The sequence below is a fragment of the Pteronotus mesoamericanus genome, unplaced genomic scaffold (genome assembly GCF_021234165.1).
Source record: "Pteronotus mesoamericanus isolate MK-2021 breed Mesoamerican mustached bat unplaced genomic scaffold, CSHL_Meso_final contig_2, whole genome shotgun sequence".
Lineage (NCBI taxonomy): Eukaryota > Metazoa > Chordata > Mammalia > Chiroptera > Mormoopidae > Pteronotus > Pteronotus mesoamericanus.
Window position 1 is genome coordinate 14,392,201 of NW_026555084.1, and position 22,869 is coordinate 14,415,069.

The 22,869-nt window shown below is 45.7% G+C and overlaps 2 protein-coding genes across 4 annotated transcripts in view; one reads left to right on the plus strand and one right to left on the minus strand.

Annotated features, from left to right (window-relative positions):
• Nucleotides 1-3,852, plus strand: part of FAT2 (FAT atypical cadherin 2) — a 70,122-nt gene extending 66,270 nt beyond the window's left edge. Inside the window, exons 23-24 of one of the 2 annotated variants that reach the window (XM_054568146.1) lie at nucleotides 369-829; nucleotides 1,906-3,852. In XM_054568146.1, the coding sequence (XP_054424121.1) occupies nucleotides 369-829; nucleotides 1,906-2,438 (994 nt within the window). In that variant the 3' untranslated portion in view covers nucleotides 2,439-3,852. The remainder of the gene's footprint in view (nucleotides 1-368; nucleotides 830-1,905) is intronic. The other variant, XM_054568147.1, reaches the window with a different exon arrangement.
• A 7,783-nt stretch (nucleotides 3,853-11,635) lies between these two features.
• The window catches only part of SLC36A1 (solute carrier family 36 member 1), a 43,731-nt gene continuing 32,497 nt past the window's right edge, over nucleotides 11,636-22,869 (minus strand). For both annotated transcript variants that reach the window (XM_054568149.1, XM_054568148.1), the window contains one exon: nucleotides 11,636-16,077. In XM_054568149.1, coding sequence (XP_054424124.1) covers nucleotides 15,806-16,077 — 272 coding nt within the window. In that variant the 3' untranslated portion in view covers nucleotides 11,636-15,805. The remainder of the gene's footprint in view (nucleotides 16,078-22,869) is intronic.

Genomic DNA, 22,869 nt, shown 5'->3' on the forward strand with positions numbered 1-22,869 from the left:
GGACAGCTACGTATGTAAGCTGGCTACCTCTATCACAGTTTGTGGTTGGAAATCTGATCTCAGTGCTGGAGAGTATATCCAATGTTTGGATCTCATGGGTGAAAACAATGGATGTGCTCAGAGTCCAGGTCCAATGGTCAAAAATGAGGTTGTAGCTGATTCCTACACATTACTGGTGGAGGATGGACAAATTCTGAAATTGGTACGTGAATATGTTATTCATCATGTGACTATGATAATTATATATAATTTTTTGGTGGAAAATTGGAGAGGTGGGCTTGAGTCCAGGGCTCTCCATCCCATAGATCTTTGTAAGAGAGGACATGGGAAGGAAGTGACTTAGCCCCCTACCTACTTCTCTATCTCAGCAGGTGTGAAATTAAGGCAAGTGGCTGCGCAGAAGAACACTGTGTAGTCATCCCTGATATCAAAAGAGGGGACTGGTGGCAGCAGGAGATTCTGATCATCATAATGGTCCCACTGTTCACCATTGCCAGCACTGTCGGGCTCCTCTTTTACTGCCGCCGTTGCAAGTCTCACAAACCTGTCGCCATGGAAGACCCAGACCTCCTGGCCAGGAGCGTTGGTGTTGACACCCAAGCCATGCCTGCCATCGAGCTCAACCCCCTGAGCACCGGCTCCTGCAACAACTTGAACCAACTAGAGCCCAGCAAGACCTCAGATCCAAATGAACTCATCACTTTTGGACCCAGCTCTAAGCAGCAGCCAGTGGTCTGCAGTGTGCCTCCCAGACTCCCGCCGGTGGTGGTCCCTTCCCGCTCTGACAATGAATCCATCATTAAGAGGACCTGGTCAGGCGAGGAGATGGGTCAGTATCACCAAAGGCCCTTAGCCTTGGGAACAGATGTAATGGGGTGGTAGACCTAAGCACTTTACTATCGGAGGCACTAGGGATTCTGGCCACCATTCAGTCCAATGCCTTGGAATGGGATGTGAAGGCATGTGTTCAAGGCCACAGTGCACTCATGGACTGGAACAGAAGCCAGGTCTCTGGACTCAGAGTCCATGGCTTATTCTGCTGCATCATGATCCATTCCTCTAAATTCAAAGACACTCCATTGGTCTGATGTCCATGGCAGAAACCTATAGGCTCTGGATAGGACTGGATAGGATCCCTGGGTCAACAAGGGGGCTCCTGCACATCTGTGCTCTTCTCAAAAGGGAAAGAGAAGCAGTAGTCCAACTTTCTGGTTGCCCAGTCCAGAGGTGCAGCTCCCTTAGGCAAGACCTGGCTGGCTGAGAGGAAGCCCCTTCACCCCTCTCTCATGTTAGGCTCAAAAGGATGTGAATACATAAGCACTTTATAATTTCTGGCATATTCACCAATAGTTAAAACAGGTTATCTTCACTAACTTCTTGCTGGTAGAGTAGCTAGGGCCCATAAAGATGCCCTGACCTGTTCTAACTCACCCAACAATTCAGCAGCAAGGACTCAACTGGGACAAGACACCTGGCCTTCAGGCTTCCAAGACATACCTCATTCAATCACCCTGTGCGGTACATGCCATCACACCTACTCTGAACTGTGTGTCTGTCTCCCTCAGTTAAGGAGAGGAAACCCACCAGTAAGCCTTGGGATAGAGCTGCTGTCTGCAGCACTGGGGGTGGGCTGCATGAAGCCATCCACATTCCTTCCTGCTCATTAACCCTTCGATCAGTGGCAAGACAGATTGGCTTTGGGTTAAGCCTTTGGCCTTAAACTTGGCCCCGCTGGATTCTAGCTATCAACCAAAGCTGCTGGAGACAACACGCAAAGAACAGCCACACACCCACCGACTCCTTGGGCCATCTCCACCACTTGCTAAGTCACATATAGCAGCTATCAGGCCAGTTGGAAACTTCACTGGGGAAATGCAAAGCTCACTTCTTGCTATTCTCTTGCAGTATACCCAGGAGGAGCCACAGTCTGGCCCCCTACTTACTCCAGGAAGGAATGCTGGGAATACCCCCACTCTGAAGTGACCCCGGGCCCTCTGCCGCCCTCGCCTCACCAGCACCAGAACCCAGCTGGGATGCCAGAACCTGCTGACCTCTACGGGGGTTTCCCCTTCCCATTGAAGGTGGAAAACAAACGGGCACCCCTCCCACCCCGTTACAGCAATCAGAACCTGGAAGATCTGATGCCCCCGCGGCCCCCCAGTCCCCGGGAGCGCCTGCTGGCCCCTTGTCTCAATGAGTACACAGCCATCAGCTACTACCACTCGCAGTTCCGGCAGGGAGCGGGAGGGCACTGCCCAGCAGAGGGGGGCTACAAGGGGGTGAGTATGCGCCTCAGCCGGGCCGGGCCCTCTTATGCCGACTGCGAGGTGGGGGGTAGGCTTCCCACAGGCCAGGGCCAGCCCCACGCACCCCCCAACTATGAGGGCTCTGACATGGTAGAGAGTGATTATGGGAGCTGTGAGGAGGTCATGTTCTAGCTGTCCTCAAAGAAAGGCAGGTGGGAGGACAAGGACTTGGCACCTTCTTCCTGTCTTACAGAGAGTGAGTAGAACATGGCTGGGAAAGTGGGAGGGAAGCCCCCATACCCCTTCCAGGCTGCCATACCTTGAAATGTGCTCTTCCAGACCCCTACCTAGTCCCTGAGGATGGAGGGAAGCTGAGGGTAGAGCTCCAAAAACAGCACTAGGTCCCCAGCAGAAAGGGGACTCACAGAGTAGTGACCCTGGAAAACCAGGAAAAACTGACTCCTGAGATGGGTGAGAGGCGCTCTGTCTCTGAAATGCCATCTCTCAGCGCCCAGGGAGGGTGGGCCTGAACTACTGAGTCAGCTCCGCTGGGGCACATTCTTACACCGGCCCACAGCTCCGTTCTGGATGGAGAGGCAGGTTCATGCCTCACAGGCTACCGCTACACCCACTATAGAGACCAAGTCCCAGGGTCACTGACCCTGGAGGGCCACAGGGTGTCCTCCTAGGCACTGAGAGGTGAGCAGCAGGCGAGCAGTTACCAAAAGTCACCTATGCACCCTGCCTCATTTGTATGTCCACTGCAGCATCTGCTCTGGGCCAGGCACTGTGCTAGGCATCCAGGGATAAGATGGTGAATGAGGGTGACAAAGGTACCTGAGGAGCATCGCTTTGGCCTGAGTCTCCTGGAATCTCTAATCCAAATTCCAACAAAGCAACTTGCTCCGCCTCTTTAAGTCACATGGCTTTCCACCAGCCAGGGCCAGTCAGGATTCATGCAGCCCTGGACCTTCTTTGTTAAAGAATTCAGACCTCATGGAACTCTGGGTTCTTCATCCCAAGTTTCTCGAGCACTTTGGGCCAAAGGAAGGAAGGATATAATTCATCACTTAAAAAAATTTTAGGCACTTTTCAACCTTGCTGTCTGGATGAGTTGCCCCAAAGGGAGTTTTCTTCTGTAGACACAAGGAACTCAGAATGTTCTTTCAGGAAGGGTGGAGGCAGGGAGCCAGACAGCAGAGTGTCCCACTGGACACCCTGCCCTTGCCTGCCCCTCCATCTCTAAGTGTTACCTACAGTGACTCAACCCTATGCATGGAGGGTCAATGTGGGCACATGTCTGCACATGTGGGCACCCGTGAATAGTATGTTTGTACACATGTGTAGAGTGTATGTAGCCAGGAGTGGCAGCGACCAGAGAATTCTGGTGGCCTTGCTACTCCCATTCCCCCCCCAACCCCAATTCCTTTCTCTGGTCCATTGCTTTTTCATGTGTTGTTTCTGGAGACAAAAGTCAAAAGGAAGAGCAACAGAGACTCCCACCCACAGGGCTGCTGCTTACAGGGGGAGGGAGGCTGTATGGGTGAGAGCGTGTTTGTGTGAGTGGTTCGCGGCTGTGTGTGTGACTGTGAGTGTGCATGATGCGTGCATGGTTTCGTTGGTCACTTTTTTTAACAATAAAATATCTTTTTTTACTGTTATTTTCTGTGTCACTTTCTGTTTGGGGTTGAGTCTGAGAAAGTGCACAAGGATCTACAGGCCCTTCCACGCTGAGGTTCACAGAATTCAGGGGCCGAAAGGGACCCTAGAAGTCATCCCCAAATCTAGCAAAACAGCTAAAATAAAGATCCCCAAGCCCTACCTCAGACATACAAAATTAGAACCTCTGGGAGTGGGGCCCAGGACACTGTTTGGAGAAAAATGCCTCCAATTCTGATGCAACTGTTCACAGTGAGTGGGAAGCCTGGTCCCTGCCCTCGGGCTCCCACTGCAGACTGCGGCTCTGGGGTCAGGCTCGATTCCAAAGCCGTTCTAACTTGGGCAAGTGTGATTGTCTCTCTTTTTTCAGTAACATTAAGACAGTAAATACCAGCTACATCATATACTGTTCTGAGGAATAAACGCAAAGAATTTTTAGCAGCATAGACAATAAATGGTGATTATAATGCTAAGAAATAACATCAGGTAGTATGCAGGTGGAATTAACTTACCAGAACTGTGCAGGAAATTACAAATAACCTAGTCCAGTGTTGCCTAAATTTCTGTTGTTGTGCCTACCAGTTTTATGATTTTGCTCTGGTAGAATACCACCTGTATTATTTTTTACTTAATATTATTTTTAGTGCGTTTTGATTTTTAAATTGTTACCCTCCTTAAAACAATAATACCCATAAGCTAAAAGATTTGCAAGTTTCTTCTAGCACATGTGAAAATCCGTAACCATTCAGATTTCTTAAGATGACTGTTCTGGGGGCCCCTAAATCATCTTTGGGAAACACTAATCTAGTCCATCTCCATTCCCAACATTTCTCATACTGAGACCCACAGAGGAGGAGGTGTTTGTCCGAGGTCCCACAGCTAGAAGTTCACAGGGGTGAGACCAGCCTGAGGAATCTCCCTACAAAACCACCCTCTCAGTCTCTGTCCAGCCAGCTCACCTCTACACAAGCCAGGCCCCTCCTTCCTTTTATCCTCTGGAAACTGCACCTTCATGGATGAGCCACCAGAGGGCTCTCTGAGATCAAGACCCAGCCCACTAGGCTGCACAAGACCCAAAGATATTCCGGGAAATCCTCTCAAATAAGGCTACTGGGGCTCCAAAAGCCCTGAGAATGATACAGCATAACTGTGGCAGAGAAAGTCAGAGACCCAGGGCTCCTGACTTCTAGACTGGGCATTTTTACAGTCACCATAATCATCCTCACTACCACCTCTAACTGACACTTGCTATATGTCAGGCATTGTGCAAGCACTTGGCACATCCTGTCATTTAATTCTCACAAAAAAAACCCATGAGGTAAGTACTACCATGTCCATTTTTTATTTATTTTTAAACTTAATCTATATTGTATTTTTTTCCATTACTATTTAGTCCCCTTATACCTCCCAAACCCCCCGCCCCAGCAGCTTCCACTTACTCCTCCGCCATCTTAGATCAAATCATATCCATTTTACAGTCCGATGATCCAACTGAGCGCACAGGCAAGAACGTCACTATAATTGTAGGTCGTATTAACCAGGGTGTCTGAATTGGGAAGGTGGACTCTGCTCAAACCTGGGGCTGACCTCGAGGCCATTCCTAATCCTGGCTCCAGTTCTGAGGCTGGACCTTAGGAGCCACACGACAACCTTGAGCATTGCTGGAGGGGCAGCCAGGAAGGGGCGGGGGCGGGGGGTAGCACGTACAACCATGCCCTGTGAGAAGGGGCAGCTGGGATCCACCAGGACAAATGGCAAAGGGATTTGAGACCACTCCTCCAGGTGGTGGTGGAGTGAGTGGGCCTGCACAACTGTACCTTTACACAGGGTTTTTCAAGGCCTTGTACAGGGCAAATGTATCTTCCAGAAACCAGAGCAGTGCTGGAGGGAGACACATGAGGTCATGGGGGAAAGACTAAAGCCATGGCTAGAACCTCAAAGAGTGAATAAGAAGGGCAGAGCCAGAGGCCTTGGGAGGAAAACCACTCTCTTTTGGATGAAGATTATAGAGATTTTAAAAGATAGAAGGGATACAGAATATAAAATTTTCAGATACGGAGTGACTTCCTGAGGGCCCACAGCAAATTCAGTATAGAACAGCCAGCTAATCTTCCTTGTACCATATGATGAACTGGTAAAATGCCACCTTTGAAGGCACTGGACCCAGGTGCTCAACAATAACCCACATTGCAGTGCCTAGGGACAGATGCTGAAAGTCCTCAGATGTCCTGTGCCACCTCCATCTCGAGGAAAGGCACGGGCTGTCTCTCCAAATGCACAGACTTTCTCAGGGACCAGGCTGAAGAAAAACAGGCTTCAGAATTTGTTCAAGATTCCTCAACAAATCTAAAGGGCCCAAACAAGGAAAGTGCTCAGTTTGACTGGCACTAAACTCAAAATGAATATAGCGATGTCAACTCCTTACGGGCAAGGCCTCCACACTGTACTGAAGGAAACCACGCTTAGTTTGGTTACTAACCAATTCCAGGTGCAAGATTAGCCTCACAGACAGGCCATGGGAGAGCAAGTCTGATTTGATCTAAGCCAAGCAGTCACAGCTCTCTAGGCATAAGCAGGGATGGGGCTAACCAGAGAGGGGTCATTACGGCATTGCTTGGGAGGGAACCATAAATTCTGATTGATGAGGCTAGGGAAGGTTCTGGAGAGGAGCAGCCATCTGAGCTGAGTCTTAAAGTTGAACTTCAGATTTAGCACTAAGAGTACAGCGTGAAGCCAAGAGAACAGCCTAAAGTGAAGCCTAAATGTTTTGAGCACTTGGGCAATGGTGGGTATTTCTGATGGTGGGCTGGAATATGGGAGGACTTAGGTGCTCAGATTGAGCCTGGAAATGTGCTGTGTCCACTGAGGGATGGGAGGTGAGGAGTGACAGATCAGGAGCAGGGAAGTAGGTCACAGGGGCAGAGACACGAGGTTTGGAGTCAGACAGACCTGGCTCCACTTGAAAACGTGTGATCCTGGGCAAGTTATTCAACTCCCTGTCTCAGTTTGCAAGCTGGGGATATTACCAGTACCTTTACACTGAATCTGAGTACTAAAGGAGATAATATAGGTAAAGTGCTTAACATAGTTGGCATAGTAAATGCTCAAGAGATGTTAGATATTTATTTCACCATTACTATTAAAAAGGAAGATTTTTTTGTAGTATCCACACCACACATCTACCTTTGCTCCATGGCCAAAATGAAAGGATATACCCCCTAGCTAGGAGTAGGTAGAGGCTAACTATATTAAGACAGGGGATCACAACTGGAGGGGGGGTGCTATTTCCCCACCCTCCCCACGCTACCCCCATACACAAGGCGATCTTTGGCGATACCTGGAGACATTTTTGGTTGTCACACTGGCAGGGTGTGACTGGCATCTTGTGGGTAGAGGCCAGAGAGGCTGTTAAACATCCTACAGTGCACGGAAAAGCCCCTACCACAAAAAATTATTAAGCCCTATATGTCCATAATACCTAGGATGAGAAATTCTGGCCTAAGGAACCATATGTAGCCTTTATATACTTATATATACTTTATATATGTATATAAAGTATACTTATATCAAGAACAGCAGTTTTGGCAGACGGTTTTGCACATTTATTAAAAAGCACCATTCTGAATTCTACATTTGTCAGAGTAAATATCCAGTGAGGAAAAAAAATCAAAAAACCCCACAATCCAACAATATATAAAAAGAATAATATACTATGACCAAGTAGGATTTATTACAGGTAAGCCAGGCTGGTTCAATATTCAAAAATAAATCTATGTGATTAATCTACCATATCAACAGGTGAAGAAAAGTCTATGATCTTATTAATTGATGCAGAAAAAGCATGACAAAATTCAACATCCATGCATGATAAAAAAAAAATCTCTCAGTACAGAAATAGAGGGTGCTTCTATAAAAATGCTACAACTTACATCAGACTTAAAGATGAAAAACTGAATGCTTTCCAAATAAGGTCAGGAACAAGGCTAGAACATTCACTGTACCCACTCTTTTTTGACATAGTACTAGAAGTTCTTGCCTTTGCAATAAGGCCAAAAAAAAGTATACAGATTGGAAAAGAAGAAATACAACTATCTCTATTTGCAGACAACTGTTTACATAGAAAATCCCAAGAAATTGAACCCCAAATCCATAGAACCATTATTTAAAAGAGTGCAAAAGGGTCACAAGATACAACATTAACACTCAAAAATAAATTTTTACACACTACCAATGAACACATGGCAACTGAAATTAAAAATACATTACCATTTACAACTGCTCCAAAGAAAATTAAATACTTTGCCATAAATCTAATAAAATATTTATAAGATCTAATAAATGGCAAAAAAAGAAAAAAGAAAAAAAATGCCACCAAATGCTAACAAGGATACAGAGAAACTGCATCATTCATATATTGCTGGTAGAAATTCAAAATGGTACAGCCACTTTGGAAACTGGTTTGGAAGTTACTTCTACAACTAAAAATAGGCTTACCATACAACTCAGCAATCACACCCTTCGGTTTATATTCCAGAGAAATAAAAACTTATTTTTGTGTAGAAACTTGCACATGAATATTCACAGCATCTTTATTTATAATAGCCAGATCTGGGAACTATGCAAATTTCTTTCTATGGGGACTGGTTAAACAAACTGTGATACATCCATATTATGGAATACAACTCAGTGATACAAAGAAACAAATCATTGATATAGGCAACAACTTGGATGATCCTCAAGGAAATTCTATCTAGCGAAAGAAGCCAATCCAAAGGATACATACAACACAATTCAATTTATATAACATTCGTGAAATAACATAAGAGAGATGAAGAATAGATTCCCGGTTGCCTGAATTTAGGGATGTGGGAGAGCACAGAAGGTGTTTCTAGAAAAGGGTAACATGAGGAGTCTTGTTGTGATGAGTTAATCATCTCGATTGTGATGGAGGAAGCTACACATGTGATCAATTGCTTAGAGCTACACACACATACATGCACACCCAAATGAGTGTGTATGTAATTGGGGAAATCTGAATAAGCTCTATGGACTTTGCCAATGTCAATATTCTGGTTTTGATAATGCACTATAGTTATGCAACATGTCAGCATTAGAGGAGACTTGAAGAAGGGAGCACTGGACTTCTGTAGACATTTCTTTGCACCTTCCTATGAATCTGTAATTACTTCAAAACAAGAAGCTGAAAATTTCTTAAAAAGACTAACTTTTAAAAGAAGGAAAGTATTTGAACAAATGCTTCTTTTAAGAAGACAGACCAAGGGCAAATAAGCCCAGGAAAAGATGTAGAACATCATTAGTCATTAAGCAAATGCAAATTGAAACCACAATGAGGTACCATTACATATCCATTAAGACAGCTAAAATCAAAAAGACCACAATATAAAGATATGGAACAACTGGAACTTGTATCAATTGTTGGTAGCAATCCAAAATAGCACAGCGACTTTGGAAAACAACTTTCCAATTTCTTATAAAGTCTGTATATACTTACTATATAACTCTATAATTCCACTCCTAGGTATTTACCCAAGAGAAATAAAAACTTATGTTTATACAAAGATATGTACATGAATATTTATTGGCAGCTTTTTTCATAACAGTCAAAAGCCAGAAGCAACGCAAATATCCATCAACTGCTAAATAAATAATGGTTCCTCCATACAATGGAATATTATTTGGCCAAAAAAGAAACAAACTACTGACACACATAACAAGGATGAATTTTAAAAACATTATGTCAAGTAAAAGAAGCCAGACAGAAAGGACTACATGCTTTATGGTTCCATTTACATAACATTCTAGAAAAGACAAAACAAAAGATAAAAAACTCAGCTCAGTTGTTGCCAAGGGCTGCGTGGCACGGGGATGGGATTAACTACGAAGGGGCACTGGGGAACTTCTGGGGCAGAGAAGACATTCTGCAGCTTCACTGAAGTGGGTGGTGAAATGACTGCATGGATTTGTCAAAATGCATCAAACTGTACACTTAAACAGATAAATATGTAGATTACACACTTTTTTTTTTTTCAAAAAAGAAATGGAACAGGGAGACCAATAGCCAAGGGTCTACCGAAGCACTCTGATTAAAGATGCAGTTTCCTAGTAGGCATCTGCAGTGGGCAGAGTCTAAGGAAGCCGCTCACCTACTAAAGCGCCCCAGGTGTAGGGTACAAGTTCATTCCACTGTCACTGAAGTCTATGCCTCCAGCAGTGCAGTGGGCTTACCGTGATGGCCCTGGGTACCTGGAAGGAAGGGTTATGACCATCAAGTATGGACGTGAGCTGGAATAAAAACGTAAAGAGGCAAACAAGCTAAAAAGGGTTGTACACTCTGTACAAAGGAAGTGAGCAAGACACAATTATAATGTATGCATAACCAAAAAAACAAGCAAAACTGTTTCTGAGTCTTGGTTGTCTTCAATTCAGCTAACATTTCAAAAAAATGTTTCATAAGCCCTTCATGCCAGGCACTTTATAACATTCTAACCCTCACAACAATCCCTAAAGGAGACCTCCCTCCTGAAACTGTAACATAGGCAGGGAGGCAGCCAGTGCCTTGGGAAGTAACTATTGAAGGTCTGGAATCACAGGGCATGCATTTGTATACCAGTTATGCCACTTAGTGGCTGGTGACTTGGAAGAGCCACTGAATTTCTTTGACCCCGTTTCAGTAATAATATTGATAACTGAAAATGGCCATAATACATGCCTTACCTTCCTCTCTTGGGAAAGTGCTACACTTTAACAGTGTTCCTAGGGGGCTCTGCTTTTGAACAAGTCTATTTCAGTAATTAACAAAGATCAGCTTTCAAAACATCTAAGGGTCAGATGGCCTTGCTTTTCTTCTTAAATGTGACAAAAACAGAACGGAAGTCATCTCTTCCACTGTCTTGAAATCAATGTTCCCTTTTCAAGAAAATTGGGTGTCACCTCCCATATCAGTAAGGGTCCTTCAGAAAAATAGAACCAGGGGTTCTGGTTCTTTAAGTGTCTTGCTTGGGGGCGGGGGTGTTTGTGGGGAGGGTGAGAGAGAGAGTGCACGTGCGCGCGTGCGAGAGAGAGAATTCCAAGGAATTGACTTAAGTGATTGCTGGGGCTGGCAGGCTGGCAAGTCAAAAAATCAGAGGTCAGGCTGGCAAGCTGGAAACTCTTGGGAAAAAACTGATGCTGCAGTCTTGGATCTTCCTCAAGGAAACCTCAGTTTTGCTCTTAAGGTCCTTCAACTGATTGGATGAGGCCCACCTGCATTTTGAGGATAATCTCTTTAATTTAAAGGCAACTGATTGTAGACTTTAGCCACATCTACAAAATACCTTCACAGAAACACCTAGGTCAGAGTTTGAATGAATAAACTGGATTATTTGATACTGTAGCCTAGCCACACTGAGGCATAACACTAACCATCACCCCTGGCATGTGTGGTCCTCTGATATGCACAGGTGGGGATGGGGGTGGGTGGGTGAGAATTCCTACTCAAGTTTTCAAGAGAAGCAAGAGCAGACAGGAATGGCAGGACTGTCTAACTGAAAAATTGCTACCTGGCCCTTTTTTTTCCAACTCTCAATTCCATAGGTGGTTCTATTGTTCACACTACTCCCCCTATCATAAGCTCCATGAAGTAAACTAGAAACATTTTGATATAAGATCAAGCAATGGGATCTGAGTAACTTTTTTTTTTTAAAGTGAAAACAAAGACACAGACCACAACCTTCAAAAATAAAAAATAAAATTCATTTATTGAACAGGAAAAGTTTAACACATGATCCATGTACAGAACCCCAAATGAAATCTACGAGCTCCTGCATGATTCACATCTCTACACATACCACGTGGGAACATACATTCATGTAGGCACACAGCATACACAGTACTCTGTGGTTATCAAGACCTGCTGGACAGTAGTTTTTTATACTCCTCTTATTTACACATCCACTGACATGTTTTGCAATAGTCACATAATTTTATCATTCACTGAAACAAAATAGCTTCCCCAGAATCACCTTGATTTAAATGAAAAAACACAGGTTATGATAGGCACCCTCCACCCTCATTCCCCAACCCACCTCCCCACACTTTGATAACCTCTTATCAGCACCATTTATGACCCCTGGCCAGGAAACGACCCAGTGGTACAAGGACAGGAAAGAAATGCAACAAAGTGATGCTGTTAGAGCGAACAGCCTTGCAGCCAGCAGGACTAATTGCCTAAAAGGATCGACCATGATTGCAAAGACAAACCACACTGTCTCTTCTTCCCCTAACAGTCTTGGAGATTTGTAATGTACTATGGAAAATTTAATTCTGAGGCAGACTGGGAGCTGACTCCCTAATTACCACGTCGCGCCTCCTGTACTTTGTCTCCACTGTGAGGATCCAGCTTCCTGCTTTGACCAGGGCCAATGCTGGGGCCCACTAATCAGCTACAAAATAAACCCACTGCATACAGACCCTCCTTGCTGTGCATAGGAAATAGAGAAAGCTGTAAACAGACATAAATTGAGATTTTGCACTTCCGAAAATACACGAGGCAAACGTAGTGTTAAACAGAAATGATATTCTACAATTTGGGAGAAGAAAAAAGCAAGACAGGAGTACGAGACAGTAAGGGGAACAGTTTCCTAACATACTTGTTTGGTGGGATCATCACTTTAAGAAAACTGCTAAAACTGCAAATTCTACCTTTTGTGAAGGTACGAAGTAGAGAGCATCAGCCAATGAGTTTGGCTGGGGAGGTGAGTGAGGGGCAGGGCATCTGCTGCAGGTTCTCAGCTAAGACTTGCCATACATTCACATATATCTGGCCAGGGTTTGTGCAGACAGAGATCCCAGCAGCTGGACAGCAGCACACTGTAAATAATGTCACTTGTGAACAGTGACAACTTCTAGGCAAATTGAATAGAATATGCCAGGTCATGCTCTTCCCAGCAAGCACCTGCATTTCGGGGGAGGTATGTTGCCAACAGGGAGTTGGAAACTGGCTCCCAATAGTGGCATTTGCAGACCAGAACAAGGGGCTCTGAGCAGCTACTTCTGAGCTAATAAAAATCTGGGGCTGCACTGAGGAGACTGGGGGAGGGACACAGAGCCTAACAGTACTGAGCCAGAAAACCCAGGATTTGCCTTTGGTTTGGCAGATGCAGCCTCACACTCCAGAAAGCCTTTGTTTTGTTGCTCCTGATCAGACTCCTGCTTATGCTGGAGCTTTTTGCCAGGGACTGGAGCAAGGCACAGGACGAGGCTGGACAGCTGGTTCCGGTTCCTGAAGAGTGATGAGAGAAACCAAGGGCTCTCTGACTGCAGAAGGCCCAGAGGCTGCAGAAGAGGAAGCCCCCAGAAGGCCCAGAAGGCTGCTTCCAGAAGAGGAGGAACACCTCCCTCCCATTGCCATCTTGACTGACCCTTTCACTCAACGCCAAATTGCAGTGCAACTGCACAACCAGAAAGGCCCACTGACCGGATTCACCTTGCCAGGTCTTCTGGGTGAGCCATGCAATCAGGCTGTCAAAGCAGGAGCACAGAAAAGAGATCAAACAGAGGAAAAGCTATGCCAGATTAGCTTTCAGAAGCCCCAAAGCCAGAGCCACCCCTTCTATACATCACATTCTCTGGGTCAGGAATCCTGAAGCAGTAGCCTGTATTTAGCTAAGACCTGGGGCCAGAGGAACTCAGTATTGTGCTCCCCAGCCCTCAAGTCCCAGTATCACAGTCCCAGTGTGACTGCCCACCTGGACAAGACGGCTTCGAATAGTTCCCTGCCTGCACAGAAGCTTCCACCACAGAAGCCGCAGGCAGGACACTCGTCTGACCCACTTCTACTGACACGCACCTTCTCACTGAAAACAATTCTCAGGACCCCTGTGGACAGACTGCTGGAGCCCACACTTGCAAACAAGAGATGACAATTCCTGAACCCACTTTGGTAACTTCTAAGCCTGTGGCTTCAGAGGACAGGGCTGCGGCCACCTCCAGCTAGAATCTTGGTCATTTGAGCACCTGTTAGGAACCACCAATGAGCAGAAACAGTGGATGAAGAGTGTCATTCTCCTAAGGGAGACCAAGTCACCACTGATCACATCTTCCTAAGTAAATAAGTAACTTAGGAGTAACTACAATGAGAAAGTTTGGCTTTGGAACAGAAAAGGAAGCAGCAGCTGGGGCTGTAAAGGCGGGTCAGAGCCCTTAGGAGCTTTGGTAAAACTCACACACAAAAAAGCCCTGATACAGTTGTGCTGCTCTCCCAACTTTCAGGGCACACTGTAGCTCCAGACAAGTAAGCAAGAGCCTGGTGGCAGGAGTGGAGGACAGCAGGACCCTACCACATAGGCATAAACACACACACACACAGCTCAGGAGATAAAGAGCTAATGACTAATGCCCTTCTGAACACTTTCTCACACCAAGAGCAAAGACGGGGCAGCCAAAGCAAGATAATGTACCACCCTCAGCCTTCTCTGCAGTTTGTTCCCAAATCTGAAGGCTGACCTTGAGGTGAGCCAGCCCTGAGGCTATTTTTGATACTCAGGGGGAGGGACAGGCGTCAAAATTAGTGTTTAGAACACAGGGAACTGAAATCCCAACTAAGCAGTACCTTTAGAATCCAGGCCCTGACGGCAGCCAGGACAGGGCACCGTGTCTGCCCTGTCGCCCGCTGATTGTAAACAACCAAGCACCACACTTAGTGTCAGACCAGCTGCCGTAAATTCTCTGAACTTAGTTTCGCACTGTGCACACCAACCTCACTGTCTCCTCCGGGCAACAGTGCGGGGGTCCTCCCAGCGTGACGGCAACTGAGCGCTGCGACGCTGCTTGCGCGTCAGGGGCTGAGGCTGAGACAGGCCGGAAGGCACCAAGCCACCATTCTAGAAGCCTCCCGCGGCCGAAGCACGTCCCACTCCGCCACCCATTCCTTTGGCCTGGTGCGCCGGCAGCTATTTTCCTGAGTCCTTCGTATCTGCTCAATATGGAATCAGGCTGGTTGTGGGGGGCCACGTCCATGCCTCCCCACAAAGGTGCACATTTAGACGATCCTGATTAAAGTCTTTGAGGTACTCAGCCTTGTGTGCTGAGGACCTACAGACGTTTCCTGCGGTAAGTTTCTGTTCCAGCAGAAGCTGATACATGTTTACTGAAAAAGGAACGATTCACAATAACCTCAGATCTAGAGAGTCTAAGAACAAAAGCTAATTTTAAATAAAACATAAATATTTTCAATTGAGGCAGCACTTGGTATCTTTTGGGAGCTAAAGCAACTAAGAACACAGTATTGTGACCCACACGAGGAATTCAGAGAGAAGGTGTTGCCGAGGGTCACAGCAAGGCGGAGAGAGTAAAGACTAAAAACTCCAGCTCTGGGGGCTAGTTTTAAACTACTAGGGAGATCCAGACACCTGCTAGAGACTTGAATAGGTAGGAGAATACTGAAGTAAAATATGTGGGAGAGATATGAGAAAGAGGCCCGATTTTATAAAGAAAGACTGTTCTTACTTATTTAAGTCTGGACCAGAAAAGGAAATGCTAAAATTTTTAAATAAAGTGAGCTGTGCAACAAGAATAATTCAGGGAAGGTGGGTCAGAGGAGAGAGGCAGGTAAAGGAGAAGGCCTGATGGGGGAAAACAGTTGTAAGGTTCTAGGTTAAAGAAGTACACGTGAACAATGATGGCACTGTCACTAAAGGTGTCCCCTGCATATCTGCTAGCCACTCTTCCCTCTGCTCTCAATCCTGCCTAGTAGCCCAGGGAACCTAGGTGCCAAGTAGCAGGGTTTCTGAACAGCAACCTTCCTTTTCCCCAGAGCCTGGGCCCTCCCTGAGGCTCTGGGGCTGGGTGCTGGGGAACACACAGGGATGTGGTGGGCAGGTACAGTGGATGCACCCAGACGGCTATGCAGAGGCACTGGGGGAGTTGATAAGAATGGGTGCATTGCTTGGCTGGATCAGCTCGTAAAGAGCCTCATACGTCCCCACCACAAAGCCCACGAAGCCCAGGATGCTGATCAGGACGTCCTTGGCAATGGCGAGGGGGCTCATGCCCTCCGAGTAGTAGGTGGTGATCTCCAGGAGGGGCGGGATGATGAGCGCCAGGGCACTGCTGCTCACGGAGCCCACCAGGGAGATGACCAGGTCCAGGCGGGGGATGAGGATGGCCAAGATGCCTGCGGGAGAGAGGACATGGATGTTCAAGACTGCCCAGAGCTGGAAGGCACATCCTCACTGTTCTGCAAATTTAGCAAGTGTCCTCCTCATAGAATGGAGAGCTCCAGAGAAACGTAAGACATTATCCAGCCCAATCTCTCATTCCAGATGAGAAAATGAATGCCCAGGCAAGTCGAGTCACCTGGGTCTCGCTGAAAGAATGACAAAACTGGGACTGGAACCCTTATCTCCTGGCTCTAAGTCACCTAGCTTTCAGTTCTCCTACTGCTGTACATGATTTTCTTCTTCCCAAGGAAAAGGAACCAAATGACATTCCAATGCATTCTGGTCCTACAAAGGAGAGAGGGAGAAGCAAAAAAGGAAGTGGACCATTTCAAAATTAACTGCTCACTGTCCTACTGCTGAGGATACTACCAACACAGACATCTCTACTTGACTGACAAGAAACAGAATAGGGAAAAAACCCTCCTTCTTCTGAAATGATGCCATGATAAACTCCATTTCACGGAACAGGACCCTACAGGGAAACCGGGAGTAGTTGCGCATGCGGGCTGACTGCACACACGATGACCAGCCCCAAGGCCAGGACAAGCTAGTGAGTGGTTTCCACACCTGAGACTTCGGCGCAGGCATCTGTGAGGAAGGTGGAACTGACGAAGAATGGGGGCTCCGTCAGCTTCCATGACACACCAACGACTGCACCCGTCACGCTGGTTGGCAGTGCTGTTTAAAACCAAGGGGCGGGGGCTGCCCTGACCACGGTGATTCAGTGCCCATCGATCCCACTATCCCAACTCAGCTTTCTGCTAGAGGTGAAGGCCAATGTTTCACAGGGGTTTTGAGGATTTTGGGCTCTGGAATTAGACTCTTGTCAGGAACCCTGGCTTTACCTGAGCGACACTGGGGAAGTTATGGCTCCTTTCTGTTCTCTAGTTTTCTTGTGGGCTAAATGAGATTATTAATAGCTCCTATGTCACAGAGCTGTCACGATGATGAAAGGGAGTTACACGGGCACTTAACAAAAGGACTGGTGTACGACAAGCACACAGTACAGTTAATATTATGATTGTGAGTGTATATTTTGCTGCTCATGAAAAGTGCATCCTTAACTCATTAGTACTCAAATGTATTTTGATGACTGTCGTCCCCACTGCCGGCCACCAACTGGAAGTCCTTACTTAGCATTGAGACAGCAATCCAGGGCACATCTATTACCTCCCTGAGCCCTGACAAGAGTTACATATGCTGTGGGGGTTTCAGCTCTAACTTCACAAAGCAGAAATGTAATCAAATTGCTCTGAGGAAGGCGTCACACTGGTGAAATGATCAGAACATCTCAGTCCAATGCAGCCAGTTTTATCCTTCAGATGAACTGTCTGAATCGATTGATTGATTGCTGCCTCTTTGGCTGAGCATCAGATCAAAATCTGAGGTTGCATTTAGAGGCCAGGTTTTATGAGTAAAACTTACTTTTAAACTGGAATACCACTCCTTGCAGTAAGAGGAGAGGCCTGTGGAAACTGAGATATATCAGGGGAAGAGCAGATTCACATTTCCTGTCTCGTATTTACTAGTCACTAATTATTGAAATTTAAATGAATTCAGTTCCTCATTCACACTGGCCACGTTTCAAGGACTCAACAGCCACTTGTGCCTAGTAGCTACTGTCCTGGACAGCACAGACCCAGAATATCACCACAGAACATCTAGTGTCTAGCTGACTGCATGGCACACCATCTACTCATTGAGCTGAATTTGCCATAGCTCCACAACAGGATTATTGCTCCTGTGGAAACAGAGGCCCAGAGAGGTTACATGATATGAAGTGATAGAGCTAGGTCTAGAATCCAGGACCTCAAGCTCCTGGTACTGCTCCATCATAAACTTCATTAGTAAGAAAATACAGACTAAAATACAGACCCGCAAAAGGAGGGAGAACAGGGGATCTGGCTGACCAGCAGAAGGATCCTGTCTGTGAAGAACTGGGGCGTCAGATGTTGGGTTAGCTCTGCCGGGGAGACACCACAATGGTTTGGCAGAGAATCCAGCATATAAGCCAGTCCCAACCTCTCTTTGTTTTGTAAAGGAAGTAACACAGTGTTTTGAAGCCTGTTAACAAAAGGGAGTACAGGAGTCCTGAGCCTCAGACATGGCTGGCCATGATTTCACAGCCTTGGAGCAATCCTTCTTCCAGCAATCAACCACAGTGGCAATTATCCATCAACACCTTCACTGTTTGGAAGCCTTCGGGAAGTCTACCAAAAGTGTAGCCTTTTAACAATAGTCTCTTTTGGCCCTTATATATTTCCAAGTAAACGGAGTTGGTGATATTCTTCAAAACTTCAGGGTTGAATCTGGAAGAAAGTTGGAGGTAAAGTGCCTGCAGGCTGATGATAAAACGGTGTTCTCATCATGAGTAACCTAATGCTGAACAAAGGTTGGTCTGCTGTGTGCTTGGAATAAGACACTTGTCCTCTCTGGCGTCTGGGTCTCCATCTGCCCATCCAGGAATGTGGTTGAGAGTTCAGGTTCTGGACTCAGCCTAGGCTCGTATCCCAGGTCCACCACAAACCAGTCAGTTACTCACCCTCTTTAAGACTGTCATTTGCCCTGCTGCTAAACAGGAATGGTCAAATGTAAAGATTTTAGAGAACCAAGTGCATAGTGGATGCTCCAAAAATGTCAGCTGATATAATTACCAGTCCCCGCTAAGTAGCAGGCTGTGATCCAGGGTAAATTGACTCACTGTTCTGAGACTCAGTTTGTTTACCCATGAAATAGGTGAATGTACTAATATTGATTGATTGCTGAGGTCTCATCCACCTCTGCATTTTAAGGAACTATACAATGCAGATTCGGTATCTTAGGAAAGTGTTCTGGGATATGTCCCCCACTCACTGTCAAGTGGAAAGCACCGTGTGCCGCTGAAGAGTGGCACAGCAGAGCCATGGGACGCCTCTCCTAGAACACACGGTTGTGCCAAACATAATTTCTAGCCCACCCGGCTTTGTACCATTGTAGGGAGTGTGGGTTATTCCACTGGTCTCCACGGCTGCTCCAGCCCGCTCAAGAGAAAGGAGGCCTTTATCAGGGACAGTGAGTCCCAGGAGGAGACAAGTCAGATGACCTGCCTGGCCCTCCCACCTCTGAGAGTCTGTCATTTCCTCTCCATCTCACATTAACCTGAAGGACAGATGGACATTCGTGATATGAGTGTGAAGTCAAATCAGATGTGCTCCACGCACTCTGCGATAAGAGTTAAGTGGAAACAGAAACAGAAGCTTGTATGATCAGGATCTTTTCTCAGATTGAACAGAGATGTTCTACTTCATCATGATATTTTAAAAACAATCTAAAAAATTGTTCTTGTTTTTCTACAAAGGATATACAAGATAAGCCTACTTAACAAAAATATCCCTAATAGATATTTTTTAAACAGGCAAAATTTTTCTCTTAAAGCCAGGACCACAGGGCTGGAAAAGAAAGACTCGCCTCCAGCCCTAGATGGACCAGATACCACAACTAAATGCTAAATAAAGCCTGACATTGGAGAAAGATACTGGGAGGAGGCAAGAGCGAGCTTCCCACTAGTACAGGGAAGAGAAAAGGCCCAAATTAGCATAAAAGCCCCAAAGGCTCAATAGCAGGGACATCTGTTTTGCCACCATGCAAAATGTGGCAAACTAGTTTTAACTAATTCCAGAGGCAGGAATCAGGTACTTAGGAAAGAAGATATGGGAGCAACTAAAACCTCTAAATGTATTTATGAGTTAAAGCCCTTTAGAAAGAGAAACTCAAGAAGGCTGAGATCTCAGGAAGCAGCCAACTAGGAATACCTCTCCCTACTCTCTCTGGACTCCCCACAAAAAACACCTCACAGAACAGGAAGACAGCGAAGTCCCAACTGGCAGGTCCATAGCCCTCTGCAGCTGCTTAGCTGTGTCATGTACAGAAAGTGGGAGCTGAGGACAACTCAACTGGACCACATGATTAGTCAAGAGGGTTCCAATGGTATTACAAAACATCTTCCCTTTGGGTTAAAAGACTACAAAGAGGATGTTTTAACGGCTAAAGTAACATGAGGTAAACGGCCATGTTCAGAGAAGGAACTTACTGGGATTCTGGAGTCTGTGGTTTTAGGCCAGAACAGAAACAGCTGACAAATACACAAGAGAAGAGAAAGCACTTAAGAGAACAAAAACACACTTACAGGAATATGATCTAAAATCATATACCAGTTGGACACTTAATAGCTTCTGTGTATCCAGAGCTCTTTCTGCTGTTTTATTATGACTGATGTTGGTAAAGCCCACCCATTTTATTCTTAAATATCTAGAAATCTACTTTTAAATTAATTATAATCTTAGACAGAATATATAAATTCATTGAATGGAGGTATAAATTTAAAAAGTACAAAAGCAAGGGAAACAACCTACATGTCCAACACTAAAGGAGTAGTTTAGTAAATATGACCCACCAATATAATGGACTATCACACAGTCATGAAAATATTTATGAAAAATATGTATATTCATGATCTAGTGTTAAATTAGATGAAAAAGACAAAATTAGTTATACTATGATTGAATTTTTTTTCACAGATTTTATTTATTTATTTTTAGAGAGAAGGAAGGGAGAGAGAAAGAGAGGGACAGAAACATCAATGTGTGGTTGCCTCTCACATGCCCCCTACCAGGGACCTGGCCTGCAACCCAGGCATGTGCCCTGACTGGGAATCAAACTGGCGACCCTTTGGTTCTCAGGCTGGTGTTCAATCCACTGAGTCACTCCAGCCATGGCTGATCGAAATTATTTTTAAAATGTACACATGAGGATTAACACAGATAATAAAATGCCAAAGAAAATTATTTTGTTAGGACAGTGGGATACTGGGAATTTCTTCTTCAATAACCTCAGATCTAGACATTCTCCAAATTTCTTTACATTAATCTTCTTTTTTTGAGCAACATTTTGGTCAAAACCTAAAATCAGGCTCAAAGTAGTTGTGCAGAGTCACAGAATTTTAAACTTGAGAGAAACCTTAGTGGTTGGATGTCCATCATCTCTTACAGCTGAAGAAACTGAGGCCTCCTGAGGGTCCCTGGGGCTGGGGCGCAGGCACAGCTCATTTATGCTGATCCCTTTCTTCATTTAGCTATGCGACCGACATGTGTAAAAGGCCAAAAGCTTCTGAGAAGCTACTCTATTTGGATCTGGAAGCTCTGTGCTCTCAAGCAGGGGTCCCCAGCCCCCCCCTCCTCCATGAACCAGGCCTGTTAGGACCTGGGCCACACAGCAGGAGGTGAGCGGCGGGCAAACCAGCAAGCCTCATCTGTATTTACAGCCACTCCCCATCGCTACCATTACCACCCGAGCGCCACCTCCTGTCAGATCAGCAATGGCATTAGATTCTCATAGAAGAATCTATGTGCTTGAATCATCCTGAAACCACCCACCCCTCAGCCCTGGTCTGTGGGAAAAAACTGTCTTCCACACAACCCGTCCCTGGTGCCAAAAAGGTTGGGGCCACAGCTCTAAAGGTTCCAGTTGCTGGAATGTTTTACATTTAGCTATACATTCTGGTCTAAACAGGCCTCTCAGTTGATATGGCTTTATGTTATCACATCTTCAACAATAGATTTCTGAAATTCTCATAGCTAACTGAAGTGAAATGTTTCACATGGCAAATGCCACAGAGAATTAGTAGCAACCACTGAGGGACAGGCTCATGCCTCCTGGAATCCTAAGAAACTACTTTTCCTACACCTCTGAGTCCGCAGGTAGAGAGCCAGCCTCTTTCAGCCTCCCCTTCTACACAAGCTCTGGATGAAAGGTGACTGGCTGAGTTGGCATTTCTAAATGTATGGGCTGGAAGAAAATACTGCCCCATACGAAATCCTAACAAAATGAGCACCGTCCCCTGGCATGCATTATTTTCCAGCTCCTCCTCCCCAGTAGCCTGAAATTCAACATCAAAAAGTAGACACAGCAATCTTTGCAGGGTAGGGGAGAGTGGTAAGAAAGTTCAATTACAAGTGGGAAAAAACAAGGCTGGACCAAATCGCCTGCTCCCCTTGGGGACGAAGGGTGAGGAAGAGGAGAAAAAATTGGGAAAAATACAAGAAAACACCAGAAATAAAACGTTTAAAAGCAGCCATTAAAATTTATGGGTAAAATCAAAAACAATGAGTTATATCAAAGCCCTAAAATCATATACAAATTAACCTTGTGCAAAAAGTTGAAAATACAAAGAAACAAAAACAAAATGAACTCATATAAATACATTTAAATTGGTGCTACAGTGAAATGCCTCTCCTGAATCCGACGATTACTTCAAAGTCTCCAGGGAAGGTTAGAGAAGCCAGAGTGCTCAGAGATTAAGGGGCTGCATCTTTTAATAGGATGACAATCCAATGCAAAGTCATGAAAGATCACAGAAGAGAAAAAACTGACTGCGCTTCAAGATCAAAAGCAGCTCAAGTCCTTTGAGCATCATGCTGTAGGAGGAAGGTGAGAACCACAGATAGAGAGAGCCAGGAAAAGTGAGGCAAAAACCAAGAGGCAAGTAAGGACAGCATGAGGCCTGTGAATCAGAGACTGGTGGCTCCTGCAGGGTGCAACGGAAAGAAACCTGGCAGGAAGCAAGGCATATGCTACCGGAGGCTAAAGCCAGACTATAGAAGGAAATGGGGCCGTGAGGGAAATCAGGGCCAGCATCACTGCCCCGGCTCTTAGGTCAGGGAGAAGCTACTGCCTGGGCAGTGACAGCATATTTCACCAAGACAGACCTG